This window comes from Ceratotherium simum, chromosome 33 (genome assembly GCF_057802395.1).
Source record: "Ceratotherium simum simum isolate JZ-2026a chromosome 33, ASM5780239v1, whole genome shotgun sequence".
Classification (NCBI taxonomy): domain Eukaryota; kingdom Metazoa; phylum Chordata; class Mammalia; order Perissodactyla; family Rhinocerotidae; genus Ceratotherium; species Ceratotherium simum.
This window is the reverse complement of record NC_141932.1, coordinates 177,918-196,487: the sequence shown is the minus strand read 5'-3', so window position 1 is coordinate 196,487 and position 18,570 is coordinate 177,918. Positions and strand designations below refer to the sequence as shown.

General features: G+C 48.5%; 1 protein-coding gene across 6 annotated transcripts; it reads left to right on the top strand.

Annotated features, from left to right (window-relative positions):
* Positions 1–1,086: 1,086 nt before the first annotated feature.
* ZNF584 (zinc finger protein 584) lies at positions 1,087–17,042 on the top strand. Of its 6 annotated transcripts, none has more exons than XM_087422024.1 (5): positions 2,288–2,417; positions 12,352–12,499; positions 13,014–13,139; positions 13,808–13,930; positions 14,580–17,042. In XM_087422024.1, the coding sequence occupies exons 4-5, from the start codon at positions 13,876–13,878 to the stop codon at positions 15,581–15,583; spliced, it is 1,059 nt and encodes a 352-aa protein (XP_087278150.1). In that variant the 5' UTR covers positions 2,288–2,417; positions 12,352–12,499; positions 13,014–13,139; positions 13,808–13,875; the 3' UTR covers positions 15,584–17,042. The 6 variants fall into 6 exon arrangements, with proteins under 6 accessions (XP_087278149.1, XP_087278148.1, XP_087278150.1 ...); XM_087422026.1 differs by having other exon boundaries at positions 13,014–13,159; XM_087422022.1 differs by lacking the exons at positions 12,352–12,499; positions 13,014–13,139 and adding an exon at positions 1,089–1,452 and having other exon boundaries at positions 2,291–2,417.
* Positions 17,043–18,570: the final 1,528 nt, after the last annotated feature.

The following is an 18,570-nucleotide window of genomic DNA, read 5'->3' as shown; positions in this document are numbered from 1 at the left end:
GCAGAGAAAACAGCTCTGGTTTGGGGAGTGAGGAAGTCTGCGGCCTGACACAGCGAAGCCGCGAGTGCAAACTTCTCCAGCACCACCCTGGGCGGACGCTCCTCTGGAACTTCAAGCGCTCCGTCCTTCCTAGGAGACACGGGGCCACGACATCCAAAATGAGTGCGTCTGAACAGAAAGCAAGGCGCCTAGGAGCCGGGTTCTCCTGCCAGCCTCCCACTCCGATGTGCCCAACACCCTACCCCCTGACACCGCCAGCCACGCGCTCACCCTCCTCCACCGGACCCTGTATCTGAGGGGACCATGGCCCGACCGGGGTGGGCCACGAGCCCACCGGCCCCTGAACATTCGGAAGCCGACCCGTCCCGGCGCCGCAGCCCCTCGTGATCCGGCGCCCACACAAGCCTTCACCGCGGAGCAGCGCAGACTCCACCCGCCTAAACCCGACTGCTCCTCTTCCCCGACGCCGCCGCCTCCTGCCGAGGCCCCGTGCCGCTCCGGGAACTCGGGCAGGGGAAGCTTTTCTCAGCCTCCGTCTCCCGCTCCGTAACGCGGGCAAAAGCCAAAGGCGGCCACTCCTGGGCGGCCGCGGAGGCCCCGGCGGACACCCCCGCTGTGAGGCCGCACACGCCGGCTCTCTACGGCCGGAGACCCGCGGTCATGACGCGGACGGAGCGTAGTAGGACATCCCACTCTCGTGCCGTCCCCGCTCGCGTTCCCGCGGGCCGGGGGAGCCTTCTGGACGCCGCCCACGGCGCAGCAACACCTGCTTTCCACCAGGTGAGGTTCCAAAGCAACAGTCGGAGTCCGACGCCGAAAGTCCCTCCCCCACCGGAGCGACTCGCCCGGAAGCACACCTCCTGGGCCGTCATTCGCTTCATCTGTACGGACGCACTGCGAGATCACTTACGGGAAATGTAGTTCGCGCGCTCCCCTGTCGCCTGGGCAACAAGCAAGCGGCCCCGCGAGGAGAGCTGGGAAATGAGGTCACAGCGCGGCGCGGCGCCGAGTCAACGAAGGCGCAGGACCGGGTGCGAGCCGACGCCGCCGCAGCAGGGGCGGGACTTCCGGCGTTGCCGTCGCCGCGCTCGCTCGGCCGCCGGTGGTGGGCGAGCACCTGGGATCCGCGCGGCGAGGCGGCCTTCCTGGAGCCCGCAGGGGCGGAGAAGGGCTGGGGCCCGCGCCATGACCCCGAGAGCGACGCCCTCTTCCTGAGACCCGGTGTCGCCCACTGCGGAGCGGGCGAGAGTCCGGGCCTCCCGGAGGCGGCTCCCTAGCGCGTGGGCACGTTGTGTACGGAGGCTTGAGGGTTCCGCGGTCGGCGGAGGCGTCTGCGGGGTGGCGGGTGCGGAGATCGGCCGAGTCCTCGAAGCTCCGCGCCGGTCCGGGTCAGCGCCCCCCGTGGCCCCCGCCCCCCCCGCCCCCGCAGGTCCGATGGCTGCGGAGGCGCAGGTGAGCGGAGGGTGCCCGGGCTCTGAAGGGGCCCGCGAGCAGTGAGGACGGCGGCGGCCGGTGCAGGGGCGGCCTGTGCAGGGGCAGAGATGGGAGACTGTGCGGTGCCGGGCGGCCGGCGCTGCCGCTGGGCACAGGTCCGGGTGGGAGGTCTTCAGGGCGGGGCCGGGGGCGCCCGTGGCGGTGGGCCGTGGGAGGTGTGGGCAGGACTGGGGCGGATGGCATGTGGTTGCTCTCTGGGGCGCTCTGGAGACACCAAGTGCGGAATGGCATGAGGGGAGTCCGGGGAGTCGCCAGTGGGGTGAACGGTGAGGTTGTGCTGGGGGTGTGGAGTTGTCACGTCTGTGGTCTAGAGTCCTGTGCCTGGCTGGCCCTAGGGCAGATGCAGGGCCCTGGGCCGGGTACGTGGGCCTAAGAGAAAAAGGTGAGCATAGGTTTGGTTGCCTCTGACAGGTGATCTTTGGGACACAGAGGGAATTGGCGGGAAGGAGATAGGGTGGGGCCTGTGTGCCTGGCCAGGTATGTAGATGGCATCTTTCTGGTCACCAAACTGTTGTTGCTGTGGGTTGGACGGAGAGTCCAATAGTACATGAGGAGCGAGGCGCCAGTGGTACTGGGGTCCCTGGTCATCCTTTGAGGTAGGGGTCTTAGGAGGAGGCAGGTATGAGGGTGTGTGTGGGGTCCGGATGGCAGTGGGGCTCAATGGGAAAGATGATGTCAGCGAGAGATGTGGCAGGACCCTGGGACACAGGTCAATGGCCCGGATGTGTTCCTCTGCCCATATTTTGGTTGGCTTTTCTGCCCGCTATTGACTGGAAGACTGAATCCATCGTTACAGGGCACAGTGACCTTTGAGGATGTGGCTGTGTGTTTCTCCCTGGAGGAGTGGGGGCTTCTTAATTTGACCCAGAGGAACCTGTACCGTGATGTGATGCTGGAGAATTTTGCGCTCATTGGCTCGCTGGGTAAGTCTCTCACACTCTCCCCCTGCCTTTTCCACATGGGAAGTTCTGCCCACTCTAAAGCCCCACCACAGAGGCTGCTTCCTTCCCAGGTTCCCTGTGGTGAGTGCTGTGAGTGCTGGCACTGGGCTGTGTGCTCTTCCCCTGCCTCTCTGAGCCACCCTGATAGCAGCCTCAACACCTGTTGCCCCACGGCCTCCTGAGGGAGGGCTTGGGGTTCAGATGTTTACAGTTTACCCAGAGACTCCCACCCAGCGCTGCCTCTCTTTGGTCTCTGACTCTGCGGAAGCCATGGGCCCTCTGTGCTCTGGGTTTTGCCTTCTTCCTCCAGAAGAAATTTTAGAGGGCCCTCCCTATGCTGGGCTTGAGCCATGAATTCGAATCAGGAGATCAGTTTGGGGAGTATTGCCATCTTAATATCTTTCATCCACGAACATGGGATGTCTTTCTATTTATTTATTTATTTATTTATTTTTATTATTATTTTTTTTTTGTGAGGAGATCAGCCCTGAGCTAACATCCGCCAATCCTCCTCTTTTTTTGCTGAGGAAAACGGCCCTGGGCTAACATCTGTGCCCATCTTCCTCCACTTTATATGGGACCCCGGCACAGCATGGCTTGCCAAGCAGTGCGTCGGTGCGCGCCCGGGATCCGAACCAGCGAACCCCGGGCCGCCGCAGCGGAGCGCGTGCACTTAACCGCTTGCGCCACCGGGCCGGCCCCTTTCTATTTATTTAGCTCTTCTTTAATTTTTTCAACAGTGTTTTGTAGTTTTCAGTGTACAAGGCTAAATTTATTCCTAAGTATTTTATTCTTTTGGATGCTATTTTAAGTAGAATTGTTTATTTAATTTCATTTTAGATTGTTCATTGCTAGTGTATAGAAATATAATTGATATTTATGTACTGATTTTGTATCCTGCAACCTTGCTAAACTCATTTATTATAATAGTTCTAATAGTTTTCTTAGTGAATTCCTTGGTATTTTCTGTATATGTAATGTCATGTCATTGCAAACAGAGATATTTTTACTTTTTTCTTTATTATTATGTTTTATTTATTTATTTATTTTTTTGGTGAGGCAGATTGGCCCTGAGCAAACATGTGTTGCCAATCTTCCTCTTTTTGCTTGAGGAAGATTGTCCCTGAGCCAACATCTGTGCCAATCCTCCTCAATTTTTTCTATGTGGGACACTGCCACAGCATGGCTTGACGAGTGGTGTGTAGGTCCATGCCCAGGATCTGAACCTGTGAACCCCAGGCTGCTGAAGTGGAGCACACGAACTTAACCACTACACCACCCGGCTGGCCCCGATATTTTTACTTCTTCCTTTGCCTAACTGACCTGGCTAGAATCTCTGATACTTTATTGAATAGAAGTGGCAAGAGTAGACATCCTTGTCTTGTTCACAATCTTATGGGAAAGCATTCAGTCTTTCGCTAGTAAGTAAGATGCTAGCCATAGGTTTTTTGCAGATGCTCTTTTCAGGTGAAGAATTTCCCTTCTCTTCCTAGTTTGTTGAGTGCATTTATCGTGAAAGGTTGTTAGGTTTTGTCTAATGCTTTCCCATGTCTGTTGAAATGATCATTTGATTTTTGTCCCCTATCCTGTTAACATGGTGTATTACAGTAATTGATTCTCATTTGTTCAGCCTTGCATTACTAGGATAAATTCCACTCTGTCATGACTCGTAATCCTTTCTATGTATTTCTGGATTTGGTTTGCTAGTATTTTGTTGAGTTTTGCATGTATGTTCATAAGAGTTATCAGCAGTGTAGTTTTCTTTTTCTTCTAATGTCTTCGTTTGGATTGAGTATGAGGGTAATTTTGACTTCAATGGATGACTTGGGAAATGTTCCCTTCTCTTTTGTTTTATGGAAGAGTTTGTGAAGTACTGGTGTTAATTCTTGTTTCAACATTAATATTCACCATTGAAACCATCTGGGCCTAGGCCTTTTTTTTTTCCCTATAGGGGAAGTTTATTTTATTTTATTTTATTTATTTATTTTTTCTTATTGTCAAATTTTTATTGTACATTATTGTTTATCAGTCACCATATAAGTCCATCCCTCCACCCCTTGTGCCCACTTCCCAGCCCCCTAGCCCCTGATAACCACTGAACAGTTCTATCTGTGCGTGTGTTGGTTTATCTTCCACATATGAGTGAAATCATGCCCTGTTTGTCTTTCTCTTTCTGGCTTATTTCACTTAACATAATACCCTCCAGGTCCATCCATGTTGTTGCAAATGGGACGATTTTGTCTTTCTTTGTGGCTGAGTAGTATTCCATGGTATATATATACCACATCTTCTTTATCCATTCATCAGTCGAGGGACACTTGGGTTGCTTCCATGTCTTGGTTGTAGTGATTTATGCTGCGGTGAACATAGGGGTGCATAAGCCTCTTTGGATTGTTGATTTCAGGTACGTTGAGTAGATACCCAGTAGTGGGATAGCTGGATCATAAGGTATTTATATTTTTAATTTTTTGAGGAATCTCCATGCTGTTTTCCATAGAGGCTGCACCACTTTGCATTCCCACCAGCAGTGGATTAGGGTTCCCATTTCTCCACAGCCTCTCCAGCATTTGTTGTTTTTTGTCTTGGTGATTATAGCCATCCTAACAGGTGTAAGGTGATATCTTAGTGTGGTTTTGATTTGCATTTCCCTGATGACTAGTGATGTTGAGCATCTTTTCATGTGCCTATTGGTCATCTGTATATCTTCTTTGGACAAGTGTCTGTTCATTTCCTCTGCCCATTTTTTGATTGGGTTGTTTTCTTGTTATTCAGTTGTGTGAGTTCCTTACATATTATGGAGATTAATCCCTTGTCAGATATGTGGTTTGCAAATATATTTTCCCAGCTGGTGGGTTCCCTATTCATTTTGATCCTGGTTTCATTTGCCTTGTAGAGGCTCTTTAATCTGATGAAGTCCCACTTGTTTATTTTTTCTTTTGTTTCCCTTGTCTAAGTAGACATGGAATTCAAGAAGATCCCTTTATGGCTGATGGTGAGTAGTGTACTACCTATATTTTCCTCCAGGAGTTTTATAGTTTGAGGTCTCACCTTCAGGTCTTTGATCCTTTTTGAGTTAATTTTTGTGTATGGCAAAAGAAGATGGTCTACTTTCATTCTTTTGCAAGTGGCTGTCTAGTTTTCCGAGCACCATTTATTGAAGAGACTTTCCTTTCTCCGTTGTATGTCCTTAGCTCCTTTGTGAAAGATTAGCTGCCCATAGATATGAGGTTTTATTTCTGGACTTTCAATTCTGTTCCATTGATCTGTGTGTCTGTTTTTGTACCAGTACCATGCTGTTTTAATTAGTGTTGCTTGGTAGTATGTTTTGAAGTCAGGGATTGTGATGCCTCCAGCCTTGTTCTTCTTTTTCGGGATTGCTTTAGCTATACGGCGTCTTTTGTTGCCCCATATGAATGCTAGTATTCTTTGTTCTATTTCTGTGAAGAATGTCCTTGGGATTCTGATTGGGATTGCATTGAATCTGTAGATTGCTTTAGGTAGTATGGACTTTTTTTTTTTTTTAAAGATTTTATTTATTTATTTTTTCCCCCCAAAGCCCCAGTAGATAGTTGTATGTCATAGCTGTACATCCTTCTAGTTGCTGTATGCGGGACGCGGCCTCAGCATGGCTGGAGAAGCGTGCGTCGGTGCGTGTCCGGGATCCGAACCCGGGCTGCCAGCAGCGGAGTGCGAGCACTTAACCGCCAAGCCACAGGGCCGGCCCAGTATGGACATTTTAACGATGTTTATTCTTCCAATCCACGAGCATGGAATGTTTTTCCATTTCTTTATGTCATCATTGATTTTGCTCAATATTGTTTTATAGTTTTCATTGTATAGGACCTTCACTTCCTTGATTAAATTTACTCCTAGATATTTTATTCTTTTTGTTGGAATTGTAAATGGGATTGTCTTCTTGAGTTCTCTTTCTGTTAGTTTATCATTGGTATACAGAAATGCAACTGATTTCTGTAAGTTGATTTTGTACCCTGGCTCTTGGGTGTAGTTGTTGATTATTTCTAATAGTTTTCCAATGGATTCTTTAGGGTTCTCTATATATAAGGTCATGTCATCTGCAAACAGCGAGAGTTTCACTTCTTCGTTGCCTATTTAGATTACTTTTATTCCTTTTTCTTGCCTAATTGCTCTGGCCAGAACCTCCAGTACTGTGTTGAATAAGAGTGGCAAGAGTGTGCACCCTTGTCTTGTCCCTGTTTTTAGAGGGATGGCTTTCAGTTTTTCCCCATTGAGTATGATGTTGGCTGTGAATTTATCATATATGGTCTTTATTATGTTAAGGTACTTTCCTTCTATACCCATTTTGTTGAGAGTTTTTATCATAAATGGATGTTAGATCTTGTCAAAAGCCTTCTCTGCATCTATTGAGATGATCATATGGTTTTTATTCCTCTTTTTGTTAATGTGGTGTATCACATTGATTGATTTGCGGATGTTGAACCATCCCTGTGTCCCTGGTATAAATCCCACTTGATCATGGTGTATGATCTTTTTAATGTATTGCTGTATTCGGTTTGCCAATATTTTGTTGAGAATTTTTGCATCTATGTTCATCAGGGATATTGGTCTGTAGTTTTCCTTCTTAGTATTGTCTTTGCCTGGTTTTGGTATCCGGGTGATGTTGGCCTCGTAGAATGTGTTGGGAAGTGTTCCATCTTCCTCTATTTTTTGGAATAGTTTGAGAAGGATAGGTATTAAGTCTTCTTTGAATGTTTGGTAAAATTCTCCAGAGAAGCCATCTGGTCCTGGACTTTTATGTTTTGGGAGGTTTTTGATTACTGTTTCAATTTCTTTACTTGTGATTGGTCTCTTCAGGTTCTCTATTTCTTCTTGATTCAGTTTTGAGAGGTTGTATGAGTCTAGGAATTTATCCATTTCTTCTAGATTGTCCAATTTGTTGGAATATAGTTTTTCATGGTAGTCTGTTATAATCTTTTGTTTTTCTGTGGTGTCTGTTGTAATTTCTCCTTTTTCATTTCTAATTTTACTTATTTGAGCCTTCTCTCTTTTTTTATTGGTGAGTCTGGCTAAGGGTTTGTCAATTTTGTTTATCTTCTCAAAGAACCAGCTCTTTGTTTCATTGATCCTTTCTACTGTTTTCTGAATTTCAACTTCATTTATTTTTGCTCTGATTTTTTATCGTTTCCCTCCTCCTGCTGACTTTAGGCTTTGTTTGTTCCTCTTTTTCTAATTCTGTTAGGTGTAATTTGAGGTTGCTTATTTGGGCTTTTTCTTGTTTGTTGAGGTAGGCCTGTATTGCTATGAGTTTCCCTCTCAGGACTGCTTTTGCTGCATCCCATATGAGTTAGTACGGTGTATTTTCATTTTCATTTGTCTGCAGATATCCTTTGGTTTCTCCTTTAATTTCATCAATGATCCATTGGTGGTTTAGTAGCATGTTGTTGAGTCTCCACAGCTTTGTCACTTTTCTTGGTTATTTCCTTGTAGTTGATTTCTAACTTCATGGCATTATGGTCTGAAAAGATGCTTGTTATGATTTCAGTCTTCTTAAACTTATATAAGCGTGCCTTGTTTCCCAATATATGGTCTATTCTTGAGAATGTTCCATGCATGCTTGAGAAGAATGTGTAATCTGTTATGTTTAGGGGGAGTGCTCTGTATATGTCTTTTAAGTCCATCTCATCTCGTTTTTCATTTAGGTCCGTTATTTCCGTATTTATTTTCTGTCTGGATGATCTGTCCATTGATGAGAGTGGGGTGTTAAGATCCCTTACTATTATTGTGTTGTTAATATCTCCTTTTAGATTTGTTAATAGTTGCTTTATGTACTTTGGTGCTCTTGTATTGAGTGCATATATATTTAAAAGTGATATGTCTTCTTGGTGGAGTGTCCCTTTTATCATTATATAATGCCCCTCTTTGTCTCTCATTACTTGTTTTATCTTGAAGTCAACTTTGTCTGATATAAGTATGGCAACACCTGCTTTCTTTTGTTTGTCATTAGCTTGGAGTATTGTCTTCCATCCTTTCACTCTGAGCCTGTGTTTGTCTTTAGAGCTGAGACGTGTTTCCTGGAGGCAGCATATTGTTGAGTATTGTTTTTTAATCCATCCCACTCCTCTATGTCTTTTGATTGGAGAGTTCAGTCCATTTACATTTAGAGTAATTATTGATATATGGGGGCTTGTTGTTGTTATTTTATGACTCTTTTTACAGTTCTTTTGCATTTCTTTTGTTTCTCATCCCATGTGTTTTGGACTGCCAGTGCAGTTTGGTAGTTCTGTATGGGGGTTCTCTTAGTTTTCTCTTTCTTTATCGTGTGTGATTCTGTTCTGATTATTTGGTTAGTGGTTACCATGAGGTTTGTATAAAAAATCTCGTGGATGTGATAGTCCATTTTTTGATGGCCTCTTATTCCCTTAGACTAAGTCGATTCGATCCCTTTCCTCTTCCCCTTCTATGTTATTGTTGTCACATCTTATTCCTTCTTGTGTTGTGAGTTCGTGTTTAACATGATGAGCTTATATTTATGCTTGGTTCTTACCTTCCCTTGATCTTTGGTTTTACAATCAAGTGTTTGCTAATCTATTTTGATAGAGGACTGCAATTTTTCTGGTTTTGTCGACTTGTTTTCCTCCTCGTTCAAAACTTTGAATCCCTTTTGTCTTTTTTTCCTCAGGGATTTGGGCCTTCTTGAGCACTTCTTGTAGTGGGCATCTTGTGGCAATGAACTCCCTTAGCTTTTGTTTATCTGGGATAGTTATTATTTCTCCATCATATCTGAAGGATATTTTTGCTGGATAGAGTATTCTTGGCTGGAAGTTTTTGTCCTTTAGCATTTTGAATATATCGTTTTGTTCTCTCCTGGCCTGTAAAGTTTCTGTCGAGAAAGCAGCTGAGAGCCTGATAGAAAATCCTTTGTATGTTATTTTTTTTTTGTCTAGGTGCCCTTAATATTTTTTCTTTGTCGTTGACTTTTGCCAGCTTTACTACTATATGCCTTGGAGAGGGTCTTTTCGTGTTGATGTATTTAGGAGATCTATTGATTTCATTCACTGGTATTTTCAGCTCCTTCCCCAGGTTTGGGAAGTTCTCAGATATTATTTCTTTGAACAAGTTCTCTGCTCCTTTTTCCCTCTCTTCTCCCTCTGGAATACCTATAATCCTTATGTTGGATTTCCTAATTGAGTCGGATATTTCTCGGAGAGTTTCTTCATTTCTCTTTAGTCTTAGTTCTCTTTCCTCCTCCATCTGTATCACTTCTGCCTTGCTGTCCTCGATATTGCTAACTTTTTCCTCCATATTGTCAGCTCTGGTGCTTAAGGCTTCCAGATTTGTCTTTATCTCCTCTACTGTGTTTTTCACCTCTATGATTTCTGATTGGTTTTTGTTATAGTTTCAATGTCTTTTGTGAAGAAACTCCTGATTTCATTAAATTGTCTGTCTGTGTTTTCTTGTGTTTCATTAAGCTTCTTTATGATAGCTATTTTGAATTCTCTGTCATTAAGGTTATACATTTCTGTGATTGCCGGGTTGACTTCTGGGTGCTTGTCATTTTCCTTTTGGTCTGGAGATTTAACATATTTTTGAATGGTCCCTGTGGTGTTGGCGTACCTTTCCTCATCATGAAAATATATGGTGGCAGTTTCCTCTTGCTGCCGCTGGGTGGGGGTCAGGGGCTGTGTATTCTGGCCCGCCTCAATCCGTGGGCACTCTTATCAGCCCCTGGCTGATCTGTGGTGTGGCTGAGTGGAGGCTGCTGGGGGGAAGTGTGGAAACAGCTGGAGCTGGAGGGCAGCTAGGCCGAAGCAGCTGGGGCTCAGGTGCGGGTGGCTTGATGCATCTGCAGCTGCAGTGCCGCTGGGCCGAAGAAGCTGGAACTGGAGTGTGCTGAGCCGAAGAAGGAGGAGCTGGAGTGCATTGGGCCAAAGAAGCTGGAACTGGAGTGTGCTGGGCCAAAGAAGCTGGAACTGGAGTGTGCTGGGCCGAAGAAGGAGGAACTGGAGTGCTCTGGGCCAAAGAAGCTGGAACTGGAGTGCGCTGGGCCGAAGTTGCTGGCGCCAAGTCAGCTGTAGCCTGCGCACAGGCCAAGCCCAAGCAGCTGGAGCTGGGGGGATGGAGGGCGGTCAAGTCGAAGGAGCTGGGGGCAGGGCACATTCCAGCCGAAAGAGCTGGGGCTGTGGCACGGTGGAGCTGGGGAAGCTGGAGCCATGGCTTGGGCCAGCTGGAGCAGCTGGGGCTGTGGCGTGGTGGGGCCTAAGCTGCTGCTGCCTCTGGTGCCGGGGTGCAGGCTCACCCCACTGCTGGTCACGCCGGGTGCCTGGGGGCCACTGCCTCTGGGGACAGGGCTGAGCTGAAGCACCTCTGTGCTGAAGCATCAGTTGGGCGGGCCGGGTGGCGAAGGGGCGCTTACTCTTGCCTCCCTGATCTCAGAGGTTTCTCGCCTTGCTGCTCTCTCTGCTCTCCTGAGGGGCTAGCTTTTTGAAACTACCCTCACTACAGTTCCGCTCCCTCTGTAAGGGGATCCCCTCAGGCTGTGAGGGGTCTTGGAGAGCGCTGTTTTTCACGCCGCAAGCTGCCCCTCCTCCGAGAGCCGCATGGTCTCAGTCTCTGAGTCGCAGTCCTTGGGGAAGGAAGGGAGCTCCTCTTACCTCCTTCCATTTACTCTGGAGATTCCAGAAGCTCAGTCCTTGGGTGTACGGCTGCCTGGGTGCCTCTTCCGTCCCCTGTGTTGTGTGAATAGCTTCTGTTGGAATATGAATGTCATTTTTGTTGTGTCTTAGAGGGGGAGAGTTCAATGGGAGAAGCTTACTCTGCCATGATGCTGATGTCACTCAGTTTTTTTTTTTTTTTTTTTAATCAATTCAGACTTTCTGTTTCTTCTTGAGTCAGTTTTGCTGGGTTTTTTTTTTTTAGGAATTTGTCCATTTTATTTAAGTTATCTAATTTATGAGCATACAGTTGTTCTTAGTATTTCCCTACAATCCTTTCTGTTTTTGTAAGGTTGTTAAGTGATGTTCTCTTTTTTCATTCCTGTTTGTAATAAATTGAGTCTTCTCTCTATTTTTTCTTGTCAGTCTAGGTAATGGTTTGTTAATTTTCTTGATCTTTTCACAGAACCAAATTTTGGTTTCATTGATTCTATTTTTCTAATCTCCATTTCATTGATCTCTTCTTTTTTTTCTTTTTTTGGTGAGGAAGATCAGCCCTGAGCTAACATCCATGCTAATCCTCCTCTTTTTTTGCTGAGGAAGACTGGCCCTGGGCTAACATCCGTGCCCATCTTCTTCCACTTTATACGGGACGCTGCCACAGCATGGCCTGACAAGTGGTGCTTTGGTGCGTGCCTGGGATCCGAACTCGGGCCGCCAGTAGCAGAGTGCGCGCACTTAACCGTTAAGCCACGGGGCCGGCCCTGAGATCTTTTTTAATGTGGGTGTTGTGATTGTCAACTAAACAATGTAAATTGGACAGTTGTTTTACCTGCAGAATGACTTTATTTGGGAACAACCAAAAGAATTCCTATTCAGGATATACCGGCTGTGGCAAACTGTGGGCAAATCCAAGAAAAGAGGAGGGGAGCTTCCTTTTATAGAGAAAAGGGGGAGTTGGGAGGGGTTGTAATAAACAAAAAGTCCACTGGTGGAAACTGGGAGTCCAAAGTTTAGAGGCTTCCCATTGGTTGGGTTGGCACAGTCTGTCATTGGCTGGGCTGCAAGGGGAGAGAAATCTTCCCTCCTCCTGCTGAGTAGTAAAATAGAAAACAGCCTTCCTGTCAGAGATGCAAGCTGATCTCTTCCTGTTTGCAGTAATTGACCACAGATGATGGGGCATGAGAGCTCCCCCTACAGGCCTTCCCTTCTCTAATTTAGTTGAGGTTTCTTTCATTACTTTCATGTGCCATAGTAAGAAATATATGTTTTGTTTTTGTTCCCAGTTCCTGGTGCACAGCTCCTAACATCCTTGGAATCTGTGGAGTGATAAGAGTGTCTTTGGTGTGTGAATGTGATGACTGGTGGCAGGGGACCCCTAGAGAGCTTCAGGATGGGGGCTGGTCACCAGAAAGACCAAGGCATCATTGGAAGGTTGGATTTTCAGCCACCCTACCCCCCATCCTCCAACTCCCCACCCTGACCTCCAGGGAGAGGAGAGGGGCTGGAAATTGAATCAATCACCAATTGTCAGTGATTTAATTAATCATGCCTATGTAATGAAAACTCCTAAATGACAGAGTTTGGAGCGCTTGTGGGTTGGTGAACCCATGCAGGTGCTGGGAGAGTGGTGCCACTGGAGGGCATGGACTCCTCAGACCCCACCTCCTCACCCCACCCCACCCCACCCCAGGTACCTTGCCTTTTGCATCTCTTCCACTGCCTCTGTTCCTGAGTTGTATCCTTTATAATAAACCGGTAATAGTAAGTAAACTCTTTTCCTAGTTTCTGTGAGCCCTTCTAGCAAATTATTGAACCTGAGGAAGGATCAATAATTGTGGGAATCCATGATTTATAGCTAGTTGGTCAGAAGTGCGGCATGCCTGGGATTTCCAATTGATATCTGAAATGGGGGCAGTCTTGTGAGACTGTGCCCTTGTCCTGTCAGGTCAAGCACTAATTCTGGAGAGTTAGTGTTAGAACTGAATTGAATCCTGGGACACCCTGTTGGTGTCAGAGAGTTGGAGAAATGGTGTGGAAACCCCCCGCCCCCACATTTGGTGTCAGAAGCATTGTGAGTAGAACTGCACAGAGGTATTTATAAATTTTCTAAGTGCTAGTTTTTCTCATAACTTTTGGTGTGTTGTGTTTTCATTTTCCTTCGTCTCAAAGTGCTTTGTAATTTTCCTTGTGGTTACTTAGTGTTTTATTTAAATTCTATAAATTTGTAAGTTTCTTAAATTTCTTTCTGTTGTCGATTTCTATTTTAATTTCTTTGTGGTCAGAGAATGCACTCTATATGATTTCAATCCTCTGAAATCTATTGAGGCTTGTTTTATGTCCTAGCAAATGGTCTGTGGTGGAGAATGTTCTGTGTGCGTGTGAGAACCTGTATTCTGCTGTTGCTAGGTGGCATGTTGTACAGATGGTCTGTTAGGTCTGGTTGATTGTTGTCTTTGTCTGTTTTCTGCCTAATGGTTCTGTCCATCACTGAAAGTTAGAAACGGAAGTCTCCAACTGTCGTTTGTCTAAGTCTTTCTCCAGTTATGTCAGTTTTGCTTCACAGGAGGTTCTTTTTAAAAAAATTGTGGTAAAAAACAGAGCACGATCTACCCTCTTAACCAATTTTTAAATGTACAGAGGAGGTTCCTTTTCTAACGCTCCGTTTCCTTCCTGATGGTCATGATGACATGAGTTCCTATGGTGTGTGGCAGGGTGGGTCAGCCTCCTTTCTTCTCCTAGGATTTGCACCTTCAAGGTCCTGTGTGGTTGCCCAGCTGGAGGATGAGGAAGAGCCCTGGGTGCCCAACATGGTGGACGTGACTCTGGTCAGCAGAGCAGAGGCCAGGAGGGGTCCTGGTCCTGGTGAGTGGGCTGGGGGTGCCTTGTTGAGTGACAGGCTCCCACGTGCTGGGTGTCTGTGTGTACTGGTGTTGTGGTGCCGAGGCCAGGACTGCATTTATCCCCACCTTTCCTCTCCCTTCTGGACACACCGTATGGTCTTGCCATCTCTACTGTTACTCTCGAACCGTGGATGACCCACCTCTCTGGCCTCTGTGTCTTGTGATTTCCCCTTCTCTGTGCCAGCGCAGAGCTGTCGACTAGTGACGTACTCTGTGTGTGACTTGAGATGTACACCTGTCCTTAAATAATCTCTGAACACTGGCTACTCTGTTTCATTGTCCTTTTCTTCGAGTAGACATATCCTCTTCACAATATTTGCTGTCACCAGCAGCTGAGCCCTGCTGGAAACCCATTGCATTGGAGTGGCTCAGAGACCCCAACTCTCCTCCCTGCATTGCTCCCATCTTTGTGTCTTCGTCCCTGCTGAGGTCCTCCCTGTTCTGTGGTCTGCCAGAGCCCTGTTCTTGGCTAGCCCTTGCTCACCCAGACCTCTCCCAGTAGCCTCCTGGTAATTCTATGGACTCCTTTCTGGGTGTGTCTGGCATGCATTGGTGCTGAAGGTGCCTCCGCCCTCTAATCTGGCTCTAAGTAACTGACTTGTCTGTTTCAGGTTGTCCATGTACACTGGAGGATGAGGAAGCCCCTCCTGAGCAGGTGAAGAGCTACAGAGTCCGCCTGTCCGAGAAGCCCTTTCTGTATGGGGTGTCTAGGAAGGCTGTCCCAGCCACCTTAGGCCTCCTCCTACACCAGGCCACCCACAGCAAGGGGAAGCCACACGGGAGCACCGAGCACAAGGAGGCCTTCCCGCCCAGCTCCAATCACCAGCCGCAGCAGGGTGTCCACGCTGCACAGAAGCCCTTCAAGTGCAGCGACTGTGGGCAGGCCTTCCTGAAGGCCTTCATGCTCCTCGACCACTTAACTCACTCTGAAGAGAGACCCTTTAGATGCCCAAAAGGTGGAAATGTCCCCAAGGAGAAATCAACCCTTGTGAATCACCAAAAAATTCACACCGGAGAATCATCCCATGTGTGTAATGCGTGCGGAAAGGCCTTCAGTTACCCATCTAAGCTGAGGAAGCATCAGAAGGTTCACACGGGCATAAAACCTTTCAAGTGTGGTGAGTGTGGGAAAACCTTCAACCGCAAAGACGCACTTGTTCTGCACCGGAGAATCCACACCGGAGAAAGGCCTTATGAGTGCAGTGAATGTGGCAAAGCCTTCAGCGTTCTGTCCACCCTCATTCGGCACCGGAAAGTTCACGTTGGAGAAAGGCCCTATGAGTGCAGGGAATGTGGGAAGTTCTTTAAATACCACCATAGCTTTATCCTTCACCAGAGAGTTCACACCGGAGAACGGCCCTATGAGTGCAAACAGTGTGGGAAAACGTACGTGACCCGCTCTGGCCTCTATCAGCACTGGAAAGTGCACACCGGAGAACGACCCTACGAGTGCAGCCTGTGTGGGAAAGCCTTCACGACCAGGTCCTACCGCAATCGGCACCAGCAGTTCCACACGGAAGAGAGGTCCTATGAATGTACAGAATGTGGGAAGGCCTTCAAGCACAGTTCCACTCTCCTTCAGCACAAGAAGGTCCACACTAAAGAAAGGCCATAGGAGGACAGGGATGTGGGAGAGCCTTTAACCAGGGCTGACCCCTTGTTCAACGTGAAAGGTCTCACTCCAGAAAGGAGATTAGGAGAATGGGGTGGTGCCAGGTATGTGGGAAGCTTTTGGGAGCTGCGTTGCACTCTGACCTGCCCAGGCTATTGGCACTGTTAAGTCACTGCCAGTTTCTGTGACAGAGCCATCCCACTTCTACCACTGGTAGGTGCCGGTGGTGTGTATCAGTCCCTGCAGCATGCTCAGTGACTGCAGACCTCTGTGTTCCCCACTCTGTATGGGAGAGCATCATGAGTGATAGGGCGCATAATGGGCCTTATTCCCTCCTCCAACTGGTTGAGGTGTGGATGTGACCGAATTCTGGCCAAGAGTGGCTGAGCAGTGTCTACTGGGGGCTCCCAGGGAAGAGTAACCATTGTCATGGCTGTTGATACTGCATGTGGTACCTGTCATGGGTTTATCCAGCCCCAGCACTGGCTCGCTGCTCTGGAATGTGTGGTAATGAAGGCCTCACTGTTTAAGCATGAAGCCTTTATTATCGGGGGTTCCGATCCCTGTTTGTGGAGGGATTGAGAGCAGAATTGGGCTCATAAACGGAGGGGATGGCATCTGTGGGGTACCTGACTGCTGTCTGCCTCAGTAGGGACAGCGGGACGGCAGAGAGCAGCTCTGGTCAAGATTGCCTAATGTGCGCTGGTGTCTGAGGCCCCGCGCAAAGACTGAAGGACTCTGTGGGTGACTCTTGTAGCCTGGAGCTCACGTTTATTTGTGGGTCCAGAGCTCGTGGAGAATGGGGTCATTGGCATAAGATCCCCCGTGTGTGTAAGGACAGCAGAGCTAGGTCCCTTGTTCCCAGAGAATGTTCCATAACCTGCAGCATTGGTCAGAAGAAGCTGTTTCCACAATCAGCTCGGAAACCATGTTCTCTGAAATCTAGAGTGTGGAGGTAAGTTCTAGACTGACCCTAAGACCTGCAGGGCCTGTTGGAAAGAGTAAGCGGGCACAGAAACACTGAGTGGAGTGATGGGCGGGGGGCAGTGGGCGTCTGGTAAACTGGAGGGTGTGAGCTGCATCTGTAGAGGCCTCCACAAGTGTTCCTGTGCCCGTGGTTCCACGGGGCGAGGACTGCAGGGTTCCCTGTGGCCGAGGTCACTGTCAGCAGATAACCTACAGGTTTTCTGGAGTCTCATCACCTTCCTGGGCATGGCCGTCACCCTGGGACTGGGGAGAAAGGTCCCTTAGTCCTGGGATGTGGCTTTAGTGACCCAGCCAGCATGCCTGGTGCGTCTGCACACGGTGGCCTTCGTGGTTTCTGTTGCCGCTGTCCCAGGGCTTGAAGGAGAGAAGTTGAATCAACATATGGATCCATATCTGGTTTGTAGGGCCTTTTGATTTAAAAAATTTGGAAACTATTTTCCCAAAAGGTAATAAAATGTTAGTTCAGCAAAACTTGTATGTTGGTTGTAGCTGTGTTGCTGGTCCAGAAATTGTGCTTCCTGCAAGAAGAGACTGTTAGCGGGGAGGCCTGTTTCAGGAGAGCACCAGTGACCCTGGACTTGAGGGGTTTTGGGCCGCAGGGCTCAGCCAGTACCCCGTGTGGGGTTGGAGCCCACTGCTGCCTTCTCTAACTGGGGCGATTCTTCTCACCCCCCCCCCCGATGGTGGGGTGATGACCACACGGCTGGAGCCCCAGGCAGGCTTGCAGTCAGGGCAGTTTTCAGCCAGTCTGCTCAGTTTCTCCCCAACACTGTAGGTATACAGCCCCCTACTGGGCCTGCTCAGGCCCTCCTCCCTGGGTGTGATAATTATCTGCCTCCAGCATGGGGGTCCGTGTCCAGCTGAGCCAGGCAGGGCTCAGATCTCCAACCAAATAGGGGTAGGGTGACATTGGTCGTTAGAGCTCGATCCTTGTGCCCTGTGTGGGTGGTCTTGGTTAGAGCTCAGAAGATGGCGCCCAGCATGAGGTGAAGGATCCTGCACTTGCCCTGCACTGGCCTGCTGGTCTCCCACCAGGGCTCCGCACGCAGCAGCCAGCCTTTTGGGGGGGGTGTGGGGGTGACGTTTCCCTAGTGACGCTGGGACATTGGGAACAAAGCCCGGTGGCTCTGACTCTGACCTGCCCGGGTACCGTTCTGGGTGGGGCTCGCTCACCCCCTCACTTTAGCCCAAACCTCGCCTGGCAGCAACGCCAGCAGCCCCTGTTGCAGACTCCACCCCGGCAGTGGCAGCTCCCCTCTGGAATCCTCCGAGGTTCCCAGCCCCTGGGCATATTCTGGTGCCTCAGCCTATCAGGGATGCCTCCCCATCCTCGCTGCCTCTCCCAGTAACACCCCTTCAACAGTGAAGCCAAGATGTTTCCTCTTCATGAGTCCCCTCATCCCTTCCTCTTTCTCTGTCCTCCATGCCTTGATGGCAGGCCGACTCCAACCCTCTGCCACCCTAAGTTTGTCCTCGTGGCTACATCTGCATGTCAGCAATCAAGGGATACATTTGTGCTCATTAAAGGCTTAGCAACATGCAAGCAAGGGCTCAAGTCTTCACTGATCTTGGGAACTTGTGCCAGACAACATGATTCTAGCTGTGTGTGTGTGGGTGTGGGTGTGGGTGGGTGTGTGGGGGAGATCAGCCCTGAGCTAACATCTGTGCTAATCCTCCTCTCTTTGCTGAGGAAGACTGGCTCTGAGCTAACATCTATTGCCAATCCTCCTCCTTTTTTTTTTTTCTTCCCCGAGGCCCCAGTAGATAGGTGTATGTCATAGTTGCACATCCTTCTAGTTGCTGTATGTGGGACACGACCTCAGCATGGCCGGAGAAGCGGTGCATCGGTGCGCGCCCGGGACGCGAACCCGGGCCGCCAGTAGTGAAGTGCGCACACTTAACCGCTAAGCCACTGGGCCGGCCCCTGATTCTAGCTTTTTAAAGTTCATCTACAGAGGCAAAGTGCATATGCTTTCACTGTGGTGTGTGACGTGCTTCCTCCC

Coding starts and splice junctions, on each gene's coding strand:
- ZNF584 (XM_087422022.1), top strand. Junction 2,418..13,807: donor TGCGCTCATTGGCTCGCTGG/GTAAGTCTCTCA, acceptor TTCTTCTCCTAG/GATTTGCACCTTCAAGGTCC. Junction 13,931..14,579: donor CAGGAGGGGTCCTGGTCCTG/GTGAGTGGGCTG, acceptor TGTCTGTTTCAG/GTTGTCCATGTACACTGGAG.